This window comes from Phyllostomus discolor, chromosome 3 (assembly GCF_004126475.2).
Source record: "Phyllostomus discolor isolate MPI-MPIP mPhyDis1 chromosome 3, mPhyDis1.pri.v3, whole genome shotgun sequence".
NCBI classification, from domain to species: domain Eukaryota; kingdom Metazoa; phylum Chordata; class Mammalia; order Chiroptera; family Phyllostomidae; genus Phyllostomus; species Phyllostomus discolor.
In genome coordinates, this window is record NC_040905.2 from 13667303 (window position 1) to 13680044 (window position 12742).

A 12742-nucleotide genomic window follows, 5' to 3' on the forward strand; every position below is an offset into this window, starting at 1 on the left:
AGCATCCTTTGGTGATGACTTGGAATGAAATACCTATTAATTTCTAGATCACAAAGATGGTCAACCTGCCTACCTGCCTCCGTGGACGAGTGAAATGAGGCAATGAAACCAACCATTTGTCTCCCGAGGAGGTTAGATATTTCTCTGCAGCTACCCTCGGGTAGGGTATCCCTTGACATGAGGGATTCCAGAGGTTGCATCCACTTGAAAATGCAGACTCAAGCCAGAACCCTAGCTTTGCTTCTTACTAAAACATATCCTGGGACAAATTGCTTAACCTCTCTGTAGTTTAGTTTCTTCGTTTGCAAAAACAGAAATAATAATTGTAGCTACTTCATATAGTTCCTTTGAAAATTAAGGGAGTAAATCCATGTAAATAAGTGACTTTGTGCTTAAAACTATGCCCAGCATAGTTGAATGCTTACCTTGGTTGAATGGCAAGCATTTTCAACCAAGGTAAGATGCTGTTATGTTTTCTCTTTTTAAATTCTTTAAATTAATTATTTATTATTCATTAATTAATTTTTCACTGGCATAACTTTAGATGCATCATCCACCTTGGTCATTTTCTTCTGGACTTTCTCCTGTTTGACCTTTCTCCTCCTCTCTTGGGATTACCAGAACTGAGCATGTTACTCTAGGTATGATCTGATCAGACCAGACTAAAAAGTTAGGTATTGATTGATGTGGACCCAATTAATCCTGATGTATTTATAGTCATGGACTCTCTATACTTTCTATCAGGTTTAGCATCCTTCTTTTTCTGAAGGCAAAGAACTGAACTAAGTAATCTTAATTTCTTTCTTGTGCAAGGTCATCTTGGGTGGAGTTAAAAAACTTGTTTCCATGTTTGATTTTTTGAAGAAACTACCATACTATTTTCTGCAGTAGCAGAACCATTTTATGTTTCCAGCAGCAGTGTTCAGTGATTGCAATTTCTTTTTTTAAATACATTTTATTGATTATGCTATTACAGTTGTCCCATTTTATTTTTTCTCTCTTGTCCCCCTCTGCCCTGCACAGTCCCTCCCCCCAGCATCTCTCCCACTTAGTCCGTGTCCATGGGTCGTACATATAAGTTCTTTGGCTTTTCCATTTCGTGTACTATTCTTAACCTTCTCCTGTCTATTTTGTGCCTACTATTTACGCTACTTATTCCCTGTGCCTTTTCCCCCAGTCTCCCCCCGCCCCCCATAACCTTCCATGTGATCTCCATTCCTGTGACTCTGTTCTAGTTGTTTGCTTTGTTTTTGTTTTTTAGGTTCAGTTGTTGATAGTTGTGAGTTTGTTTTCATTTTACTGTTTGTAGTTTTTTATCTTTTTCTTAGATCTAAGTCCCTTTGACATTTCATATAATAAGGGCTTGGTGATGAAGAACTCCTTGAACTTGAACGTCTCTGGGAAGCACTTTATCTACCCTTCCATTCTAAATGATAGTGTGGCTGGATAGAGTAATCTAGATGTAGGTCCTTGCTTTTCATCACTTAGAGTATTTTTCTCCAGCCCCTTCTTGCCTTCTTGCAAGGTTTCTTTTGAGAAATCAGCTGACAGTCTTATGGGCACTCCTTTGTAGGTAACTGTCTCCTTTTGTCTTGCTGCTTTCAAGATTCTCTCCTTATGTTTAATCTTGGGTAATGTAATTTGATGTGCCTTGGTGTGTGCTTCCTTGGGTCCAACTTCTTTGGGACTCTCTGAGCTTCCTGGACTTCCTGGAAGTCTATTTCCTTTGGCAGATTGGGGAAGTTCTTCGTTATTTTTTCAAATAAGTTTTCAATTTTTTGCTCTTCCTCTTCTCTTCCTGGCACTCCTATGATTCAGATTTTGGAATGTTTTAAAGTTTCCCAGAGGATCCTAAGCTTCTCCTCATGTTTTTGAGTTCTTGTTTCTTCATTCTGTTCTGGTTGACTGTTTATTTCTTTCTTCTGCTCCAAACTGTTGATTTGAGTCCTGGTTTCCTTCCTGTCACTGTTGGTTCTTTGTATATTTTTCTTTATTTCACTTTGCGTAACCTTCACTCTTTCCTCTATTTTGCAACCATACTCAACCATTTTTGTGAGCATCCTGATTACCAGTATTTTGAACTGTGCACCTGATAGGTTGGCTATCTCTTCATTGCTTCGTTCTACATTTGGAGCTTTGATCTGTTCTTTTAGTTGGGCCATATTTTCTTGTCTCTGTCAGCCAGTTACATAGTAAGGGGTGGAGTCTTAGGTATTTGCCAGGGTAGGGCAACCCACATGGGTGCCTTGTGGTGCTGTTTGTGGGGGAGGGGTCCAAGAGGGAACAGTGGGGCTTGCTTGGCTCTCAGTCACTTCCCCACTAGCCACAAGCAAATTGGGCCCTTGTGATGCTGATTCCCAGGTGGGTGGGTTTGTGTACATTCTAGGGCCCTGTGGGGCTCTCCAACGAACTCTCCTGTGAGCTGGGAGTTTTCTCTCACCACCACAACCCCCACAGGTTTTTTCAGTCAGAGGTTTTGAAGCTTTATTTCCCATTGCTGGAATGCTGGGTTGTGTGGTCTGTCTTGTTCCCCAGTTGTTGCTCAGGGTTTACCCGCATGCAAATGTGGAACCACCTGATCCGCCAGCTGCCGCCTGGCCTGCCCTGCCCTGGCCTTGCTGCGTGTTCTCTCTGCCCACCCCCCCCACCTGTCTGGATGAATGTTTCTTCTCTAACTCCTTGGTTGTCTGACTTCCATACAGTTTGGTTTTCTGGCAGTTCTGGTTATTTTCTGTTTTTAAATTTGTTGTACTTTTTTTCATTGTACAAGGAGGCACAGTGTGTCTACCTACACCTCCATCTTGGCGGGAAGTCTCTGATGACAGTGTCTTTACATCCTGGCCAATATGAATCACTTTCTTTTCTGTTTTGTTTTGATAGTAGCCATTCTAACAGGTATGAAGTAGTATTTCATTATAGTTTCAATTTGCATTTCTCTAATGATTAGTGATTTGAACATCTTTTCATGTACTAATTAGCCATTTGTATTTCTTTAAAGAAAATAAATGAGAACAAATGTTTTTCCCGAGCTGCTTAATGTGCCCAGGTATACTAATAATAAGCCACTGTAATCTGAGGATGCTGGATGCCTGAGCCCTGGGGCTGGTAGTGTGAAAGAGCCTAATGAACACATACCTTAACAAGGAATGAAAGACACTGTACTTTTAAACCTCTGATTTCCAAAGTTACTTGTTGTTTCTCCATATATAAGGATAAGTGGTAAAAAAAACCAGTAAGCCCTGAAAAATCCTGAAAATTCTAGATTAGTAATATATAGTAATTGTATTTTTGTATTTTTTCAATATTGTATTTAAAATTATAATTATGGAAAGACAAAGATAAAAGGCACCAAGTGGCAAAAATATTTCTGTTTTTGACTCTGAATTCAAAGTAAATTAGTTATTTTCTTTTCTTTTCTAAAATAGGGTTATACATCATTTTGGAATGACTGTATATCATCTGGATTACGTGGCTGTATGTTAATTGAATTAGCATTGAGAGGAAGGTTACAACTAGAGGCTTGTGGAATGAGACGTAAAAGTCTATTAACAAGAAAGGTAAGAGGAGTGCCGAATAACATATCCTTGTTAAATAAAGAATTTGTGCTGCCTGAAAATGAAGAGTGTTTTTGCTAATGGGTTTAAAAAATTAAAGAGGACATTGATTTTAAAGTTTTTATTGGATCATGTTTCTGTATTTTTTTTTTTGTTTTTTTTTTTTGTTCTTGGTTTCCTGGTTCTTTGTGCATAATGACTGTTACAGTCACTGGCCACTGCATCTCACACATTCAGAAAGACGCCAAACTTCATTTGCTGCCGCTGAAAGCCATGCTGTATTTTGCCATGTATAATCCACTCCCATGTATACTGTACTCCCACATTTTTGGCCTAAACTTCCAGGAGAAAAATCTTTTGTTTCAATTTTTAAAGCCAGTTATTTATTTATTTATATTTAGAAACAAAACTAATTATCATGTTCTAGGGTATTACTTTGCATACGGATATCGTTGCTGTCTAGAATTACACTTTTAACACATAAGCATAAATAAAGGAATTAAAACATTTATATAGGTACAGAATTAGTACTACCCATGTATAACATGCATCCTTACTTTTCCCTCAAAAATTTGGGCAAAATACGCATTGTACATGGTGAAATACGGTAATTTGGGAAGACTTGACATAACTTTCATTGTGTTTTGGGGGCATGGTGTTTCAAAACTGTTTTTTTTCCTTAATATAGTGTCCTAATGCAATCCAAACAGTTTTAGGTCAGAATGGAATTTTTTTTTCATTGATAGACTATACAGGGTAATAATCCTATAGGAAAGAAAGCCATTAATAATTTTTTCAAGGTATATATAAAGTAAATATGATATAGCAGAAAATATTTTCATGGGACTTTAAAATTCTTGCCTGGGCATTTAAAGTTAAAGTCAAATGAGCTGACATAAGATTAGTTTTAAAATTACTGTTTTAGATAACTATATTATAAAGCAGAGTGTAATTTTCTTTCATTTTACTGTGCAGCCACAGAATTATGGAGGAAAAGACCTTAAGAATCTGCTGTTACAGTTATTGATGAAATATACACATAGGTTGCTAGTAATTATAGTAGTTATAAGTAATTTTGCATTAATGTTATGGATCCCAGACCTGAAGAGAAAATATATTGATACTGGTTCTTTGTACTGATATTCATACTTCTTTGTGTGGTAACAAGACCCGTTTTGTGTTGGTTATCCACAGCATTTTCTTAGCGCTAAGTCTGCCATGCCTTGTGCTTCGCCCTGGAGATACAGCAATGACCAAGACACGTGTTCCCTGCCTGTGTGGGCTTCTTGTTTCAGTCTCTGTGTTTTGGGATCTTAGTTAAGTAGGTAGTTGATACATCGTTTGGAAAAATCGAGTGTGATTTAATTTACACACTTAAACCAGTTTTCTTTGTAGCTGTCCTGTTTTCTTACGTGCTCCATCAGAGAAAACTTAAAAGTATTAATCTTCAGATGTTAAAATACACCATGTAACTCCATTAACTCCATTAAAATTCACCTTGTGTTCCAGTCTGAGTGAGTTATGCTTGGGTTCTCCTGGCATTTCCTGTGCCATTTTGACTGCTTTCAGCCCTCTGCTGGATCTGAGCTTCTCTTCCGTCCTCGCAGGAGACTGTTCGGAGACTTTGCCTTCCTGTAGATGCTGCTTCAGTTTTATTTGCAATTTAGTTTTATTTGGCTGGCAGTAGAACGTTAGATTTAAAGTCTTTTTTCATGGACTTTTTGAAGTTTTTCCAAATTGTCTTATAGTTTACAGAGTTGTGGTTAAAGTTTGATGCCCTTCTGATTTTCATTCTTTGAATGAGATCTGCTTTTTTCTTTCTGGGAGCATTGGGGATCTCCATTTATTCCTGGTGTTCTGAAATTGTATGATTTGCCTTGATGTGAGTCTTTAAAAATTCATTATGCATGCACTCTTTTAATTCTAAAATGTGTCTTTTGGTTTTGGATAGTTTTCTTACATTTCTTGTATCTTCTGCCTTCCACTTTCTTGGACTCTTATCAGTTGGATGTGGGCCTTTTGGCTTACTCTTTTCTTTTTTTTCTTTCTGCTTTTTGTGTATTTCCCAGTTTTATTGAGATGTAATTGACATTCTCTGACTTCTTTTACCTTTAACGCTCTGTTGAATTTTTTTTTTTTATGGTGGCACTCATGTTTTTTATTTCCAGGAGCTCTTTACTGTTTTTTGTCGTGGCTCTCATTCTTGTTTTATTGGTGTGATATCTTTAAGATCTTTGATGACTTTATGGCTTTTCTGAAAGTTTCCTTTGTGTTATCTGTGTTTCATCAAAGTTTTGTTTCCTTTGTTTTTTGGTTTCTTTGCTGATGAAGGCTTTCCCACAAATGTCTTATCCCCTTTGGTTATCTGTTCAGATTGAAGGAGACCTCCTCCTCCAAAGGAAAAAGCAACAACAACAAAAAAAGTAGAAATTACAGGTGTGGGCACAGAATATTTGCCAGTGGGCTACATGTTACTGAGTTTTTTAAGGAGTTTAGAACTTACTCGGAGTCCAAAGAGTTTTAAGCAGAAACAGTGGAATGCCATGATAAGATTTGTCTTATGTAAACATCACTGAAGAGAATCGATTGAAAGGGTTAAAACTAGCGAGGGAACTTAAATTAGTCCACGTGAAAGATAACCAGGTTAGGTGGACTAGAATAGTTGCAGAGTTGATAGAGAAAAGTGGTCCTTCTGAGACAGATTAGGGGACAGAATTTCATAAAAAAGATCTACTTGTACCCAGGTTATTGGGACCCTGATGTAAGACCTCTCTCAAAGTGGGTGGGGTGGGCATGAGGCGGGCACTGAAGCTAGCTTGCATAGGTTTAAGGAGTGAGTGGGTAGTACGAAGTGGTGTGCTATGACCCTAGTATATAGACATACAACTTGCTCTCCCTAGGTTCTCCTTTTTTCCCGTTCTCTCTGACCCCCTTACTGAAAGCATGGTCTCCAAGAGCACTGTCCAAAGAACTTTCTGCCATGATGAAAATATTCCACATGTGCACTGTCCAGTATGATAGCCACTGGCCACATTTGTCTGTGAGCCAGACGCTTGAAATGTGACTAGTGCAAATTGGGGCATTCTGTGAATAAAAACACACGTTGTATTTTGAAGACTTACTGTGGAATAAGAAGGATGTAAACGATCTCAATTCAAAAATATTTATTGCAGCCCTGGCCATGTGCTCACTTGGTTAGAGTGTCACCCCACATACCAAAAGGTGTTGTGGGTTTGATCCCTGGTTGGGGTGCATATGGGGGGCAACCGATTGATGTTTCTCTTTCACATCGATGTTTCTCCCTGCCCTCTGTAAAAATCAATAAACATATCTTTGGGTGAGGATTAAAAAATAAAAAATTAATTGCATGCTAATATTTTGGCTATAATTGGTTAAGTCAAATACATTAAAATTATTTCTACCTGTTTTTTTTAATAGAACTACTAACATTTTTAAAAATAGATTTGTGTTATGCATTTGTGGTTCTTTTTTTTTTTAAGATTTTATTTATTTATTTTTAGAGAGGGAAGGGAGGGAGATGGAGAGAGAGAGAGAGAGAGAGAGAGAGGAACATCATTGTGCAGTTGCTGGGGGCCGTGGCCTGCAACCCAGGCATGTGCCCTGGCTGAGAATTGAACCTGCGACACTTTGGTTCACAGCCCGCGCTCAATCCACTGAGCTACGCCAGCCAGGGCGCATTTGTGGTTCTTAATGTATTTCTAGTGGGTCACACCGTCTCATAGATATTGTATGTATATTTCAGCCTTTTAGAAGAAGATGATTACATTTTTTGAACAAAAATGTAAAGGATGCATTGTTGAGGATAAATTTAAAAGAGGACTGTTGCATGTAAAAAATAATGCTCTTAAATTTCATAACATTTTAATAGCTTAAATTGAGTAATATAACAGATTTAAATGTGATATTATACAATTTAAACTGGAAATTTGTTGCTGAGGCAGCAAGAACATTAATGAAGGCTACAGGGGCCTATTGCTTGGCTGAAGCAGTGTAGCAGTTTCCCGTCTCGTCCCCAACTCTGGGTTTTTCCGCTGTTAGGGTGGATTCTGCATCCTAATATAGTTGAGACAGAAATTTGTAGTATTTAAAAATTTTATGTCATCAAGCCTGTTGGTATTTTCTTTACGTTGTCAGAACTTTGACAAAATGTTTCTCACCTTCCAAATTATATTTCATTATATAAATCTTTATTTTATAGTGGTATAAACTCTGAGGAGTCATCTTAATTTTAACTATTAATTTATTAGACAGTTTTAATAACATTTATTGACAAATTTTTCTACTGATTAAATGCTACCTTGTATCATATACTGAGTTTTTACATATAATTGAAACTGTTTCTGGGATTAATAAATGTTTAAAAAATAATTTATGGGTACATAGCCTAAGGTTGAGTAGTGAAAGTAATTATGGTTAGTATAAACTGTTCTAGCACTTTGCCTGACTAATTAAGCTTATTTTTATTCATGATCGTAGCTAATCTGCTTAGGTTAAAGGTTGGATTTTCTTAATATAGAAGTAATTTAAAACCTGAACTTTGGTACTGAATGTACACTTGGGGCTTTAGCCACAATGAGTTACTTGCATAATTGAGTTTTTCATTTAAAGAGAACAAGCCTCTTCAGGAATCTGTGGGTCATTTTTTCCTTAATGCTTGCATTTTAGGTGATCTGTAAGTCCGATGCCCCGACGGGGGACGTCCTCCTCGACGAAGCCCTGAAGCATGTTAAGGAGACTCAGCCTCCAGAAACCGTCCAGAACTGGATCGAGCTGCTGAGTGGTAAGTGTCTGTGTGTGGACTAAAAATTGAATTCTGTGTAAAATTTTTTTTGCGCAAATTTAAAATCCTTTTAAAAGGAACTTAGACAAAATAGCCAAGAGCTTATTTTGTAATTTAGGCATAAGTTGTAAGATATCAGTCACTGAACAGGGAAAGTAGTGGTTTTTAAAACTTCATGCCCTTTAACAAGACCGAGCAGTAACATCTCATGTCGAATGAGATGTTACTGACCTCCCCTAGAGCTCCCATCCTCCTCCAGCAGAACCGCCTCGTGCTCTCTTACTCTGGGTGGGCTAGGTGTCACTTTGGTAACAAACAACTCCCAGACCTCAAAGGCTTAAAATGAGTTTATTTCTCAGTCACACTGTCAGTCTGTCACGGCCACTCATTCTCCCTCTGACAGGCAGGCAGACAGACAGGTGGAACTGCCCCCACCTAGAGCGCTGTCGGTTACTGGTGGAGGAGGAGGAGGAGCGTGACAGGTCTCGGGCTCTTCAGTTGCTGCTCAGAAATGATAGGTTTCAGTTTTCATTGTATGTTATTTGTGTATTTGTCTAATCTAGGCAGAGAGCGCCTTTGGTACGACAAGACCTGAGTTTTCTTGTTCTTCTGCGTACAGTTGACCCTTGAAGAACATGAACTTCAATGTGTCCACTTATATGTGACATTTTTCAATCAATACTGTAAATGTATTTGTTTTCCCTTAGGACTTGATTAATGACTTTTTTTCTGACTTTATTGCAAGAATACAGTATATATAATAACAAAGTAAAATATGTGTTAATCGTCTTTATTTTACTGGTAAGGCTTCTGGTCAACAGGAGGCTATTCGCAGTTAAGTTTTGGGGGAGTCAAAAGTTGTATGTGGATTTCCGACTGCTCGGGGTCCGTGCTGCTACCCCATGTGTTGTGTAAGGCTCAGCTGTACATGTGTTGTTATTTCATTTAGTGTTTAGACATATCGTTGCTTAGCATAAATTTTAAACATGTGGACTTGGTCAGAGATTGGTAATTAACGTGGTGTCATTTTTTCACTTACAGAGTTTGTAAAATAATAGTCCCTACTAGGATGTTCTTTTAGTTATAAAATTTTGAGCTTTGCATGTTTGTTTATGTAAAAATTGAATATACACACTACATTATTAGCTTTTAGAGCCATAATGGGCACTTTACACGTAGGGCAGGATTCATTCTTCGTTTTGATAATTGTGAAATTTTGGTTATGACCACCCTCTTGTAGATCTGCTGGTAAAGTTGTTTACCTCATTGAGCGAGAGAAACTTTATTCTTTACCTTCTTTCTTTTTTTGTTAAATATTTTATTTATTTTTAGAGAGAGGGGAGGGAAGGAGAAAGTGAGGAACAACATACATTGGTGGCCTTTCCTGTGCCCCCGACTGAGGACCTGCCCTGTAACCCAGACAGGTGCCCTGACCTGGAATTGAACCTGTGACTTTTTGGTTCACAGGCTGGCCCTTAATCCACTGAGTCACACTAGCCAGGGCTACTCTTTCTTCTTTGTGCTTATGAGATTGCTGATGTCTTAACTGATCATTTCTTCTGCAGGGATCTTTTAAAATTACTTTCCCCATTTTATGAGGATTTGTTTGGTTAAAACTAGATAATACCGTCTACAAGTCCACTTACTCAACACATACCAACAGAGCGTGTCACTGCCCAACTCATTGTGTAATTATGTAGGTAGACGTTCTACTGAAGTACTTTCTGGGCAGAGGACATGACCTTTGAGGAGCTTTTCCTCTGTGTATATACTGTCACCTCTCTTTGGGTAGCCGCCTTCCGTTTATGTTGGTGACATGCGGCTATCTGACAGACTCAGAGATTAACATCAATTGTATATGTTAAGTATTAACACATACAGTTATTTTAGAAAAAAGTGGAAGTGCTAATAACCTGTAACTGTACCCTAGTGGATCATTTTGTACATCCTTTGAAGATCACTGACCTGAGCAATCTTCGGGTTGAGCTCATTTTGTGCTGCCATTGTTGACCACCCCTGTTACTGCAAATGAGACTTTGTAATTAGGTTTTCAGCTGGCCTGAAGGAGGGCTTCTTAAAGTTTACCTGTGGTAGGGAGATACCCAGGGGTTAGTTTTATTATCACTTACACTGTGCATCATACATGCTAAACCTCCTGATAAATTGTGAACATTATTTATATATGAGTCTATCTCATTAATTTAAAAATTAATATACACGTATTTGATGCAAAGACTTAAAAATGTTTAACAATATTTTTAAGAATAAAGAGCTTCTGGCCCTGGCTGTTGTAGCTCAGTGCATTGAGCGTGGGCCTATGAACCAAAGGGTTGCCAGTTTGATTGCCCAGGGCACATGCCTGGGTTGTGGGCCAGGTCCCCAGTAGGGCATGCATGAGAGGCAACTACACACTGATGTTTCTCTCCTTCTCTTTCTCTTCTCTTCCCCTCTCTCTAAAAATAGATAAAATCTTTTAAAAAGAGAAAATAAAGAGCTTCTGGCTTTCTGAAATCTTAAGGCATGCAGTTGATCAGCTTGGTCACAAGGTGTCACCAGATTGCCAGATTTCTGAACAGCTACTTTTAGTTGTGTAATTTAATGTCCAGGAAGACAAGTTTTTTGTAGTAAAATTATGTAGGTAGACGTTCTACTGAAGTATTTTCTGGGCAGAGGACATAACCTTTGGGGAGCTTTTCCTCTGTGTATGTACTGGAGTTTGCCATGTGTAATGTGCACCCATGTTTTTGGCCCAAACTTTCAGGGGAAAAAAATCTTTTGTATTATGGTATATAGATATGGAATTAGTACTACCCCCATATAATGCCCCTCCTTATTTTTCCCTCAAAAACTTGGGCAAAAAGTGTGTGTTACACATGGCAAAATATGGTACTTCTCTCAGTTTTCTTTACAAAAAAGTAAGTAAATTCTGTACATTTTAAATTTGCTTTTTGACTTAATAAAGTCTTTTCATGTAAATAGTGAATAAATTAGGGACTGATGAATAATAGTATGGATTCCAGTAACATCTTTTAATCTGGAGTTTTTAGTACTATTCATTTTTCAGGCATTTATTGCAAGTATTTAAAAGGTATTTAATATTCTGCTTAAATTGGAACAGCGATATTTTTAGTAGCTAGCATAGGGTAAACCTTTATTGTATCTTTTCTTTACTCATCCAGCTACCCTTCTCCCACCCCAGCTGGTGCTGGTTTCTTAGAGTATGCTAGTCTCAAGGGTGAGTTTATTCTTCGGGTTTTGCCTAATTTGGTTCTTTTAAAACAAAAAGCAGAAATGTCAGGATACCAAGACACTTGAACCACTCATTTATTTTTGGGGGGTTGCCAAAAATAGTATTAAACAGTTGCTTGTTACACTGGTTTAGCTTTCTACTTAGGAGATTTCTTCTTGCTTTCAAATACCTGAGGAGATCTGAATAACATTTTTGTTGAACCGAGCACACACACACAAGTTTGCCCTTTTCCAGGGAGTTGCTACAAAAGAAGATGATGTCTAATTCCCTTTTTATTACTTCCTCTGAGGCAGGAAGGATTGCCCATAATAACGTGTAGCCTTAAGTGGAACACCTTATTTGAAGGTGGGTCTGTCTGTGTTCAGTCCCTCCTCATTTTTAGTAGCAACACTAAACTGTAAATTAGCATATTTTGGAATTGAGAAGTTTCTTACAGCAACTTTGTAAGCATTACTTGTTCCATTGGTTACAATATATATGATTTAATTGTGGATAAGTTGTAGGTAAACCTTAGTATGACTCAGATACAATAAACAGTAAGTCATAAACTGATTCCATTTATTTCCCATGAAAAAGAAAAAATTATTGTATAGCAGCAATAGGATTTTTTTTTAGGTCTGCAAAGAGAAATTTAACTGAGTTTCTCAGAATGATCTTAATTGCCTCCCATTCCCCCCTCTCTGCCTCTGCACTCCCCCCACTCTGCCCCCCCCCCCCATTGTTTGGGGATAGATGGCTAATACATTCTCCGAGGTATAGAATATCTCTCTCTTTGACCAGTGAATTGCTAGGGAATGTTATTTCTTTGATAACTGACAAATTATTATAAGCATGGTTAACTAATAATTTACCTTAGAATTGAACTATAGTTTTTTATAGGTTTTAATGTAAATTTGGCTATTAATTGATGTTAAAACATATTTTTAAATTCTGTTTTTTCCATTACCATTTAGTCCCTTTATACTCCCCTCCCCTAGCAATCACCACACTGTTGTCCATGTCCATGAGTCCTTTTTCCTTGTTGCTCAATCTCTCCACCCCCTACTGTCTGCACTCCCCCCCGCCCCACAGCTGTCAGCCTGCTCTCTATCTATGAGACTTTCTCTGTTTTCCTTGTTTGTTCAGTTTATTCATTGG

The 12742-nt window shown here is 37.9% G+C and overlaps 1 protein-coding gene across 2 annotated transcripts in view; it reads left to right on the forward strand.

Moving 5' to 3' along the window:
• The window catches only part of GOLPH3 (golgi phosphoprotein 3), a 40767-nt gene that overhangs the window by 17613 nt on the left and 10412 nt on the right, over positions 1–12742 (forward strand). Inside the window, exons 2-3 of one of the 2 annotated variants that reach the window (XM_028513929.2) lie at positions 3426–3557; positions 8241–8355. In XM_028513929.2, coding sequence (XP_028369730.1) covers positions 3426–3557; positions 8241–8355 — 247 coding nt within the window. The remainder of the gene's footprint in view (positions 1–3425; positions 3558–8240; positions 8356–12742) is intronic. The other variant, XM_036020232.1, reaches the window with a different exon arrangement.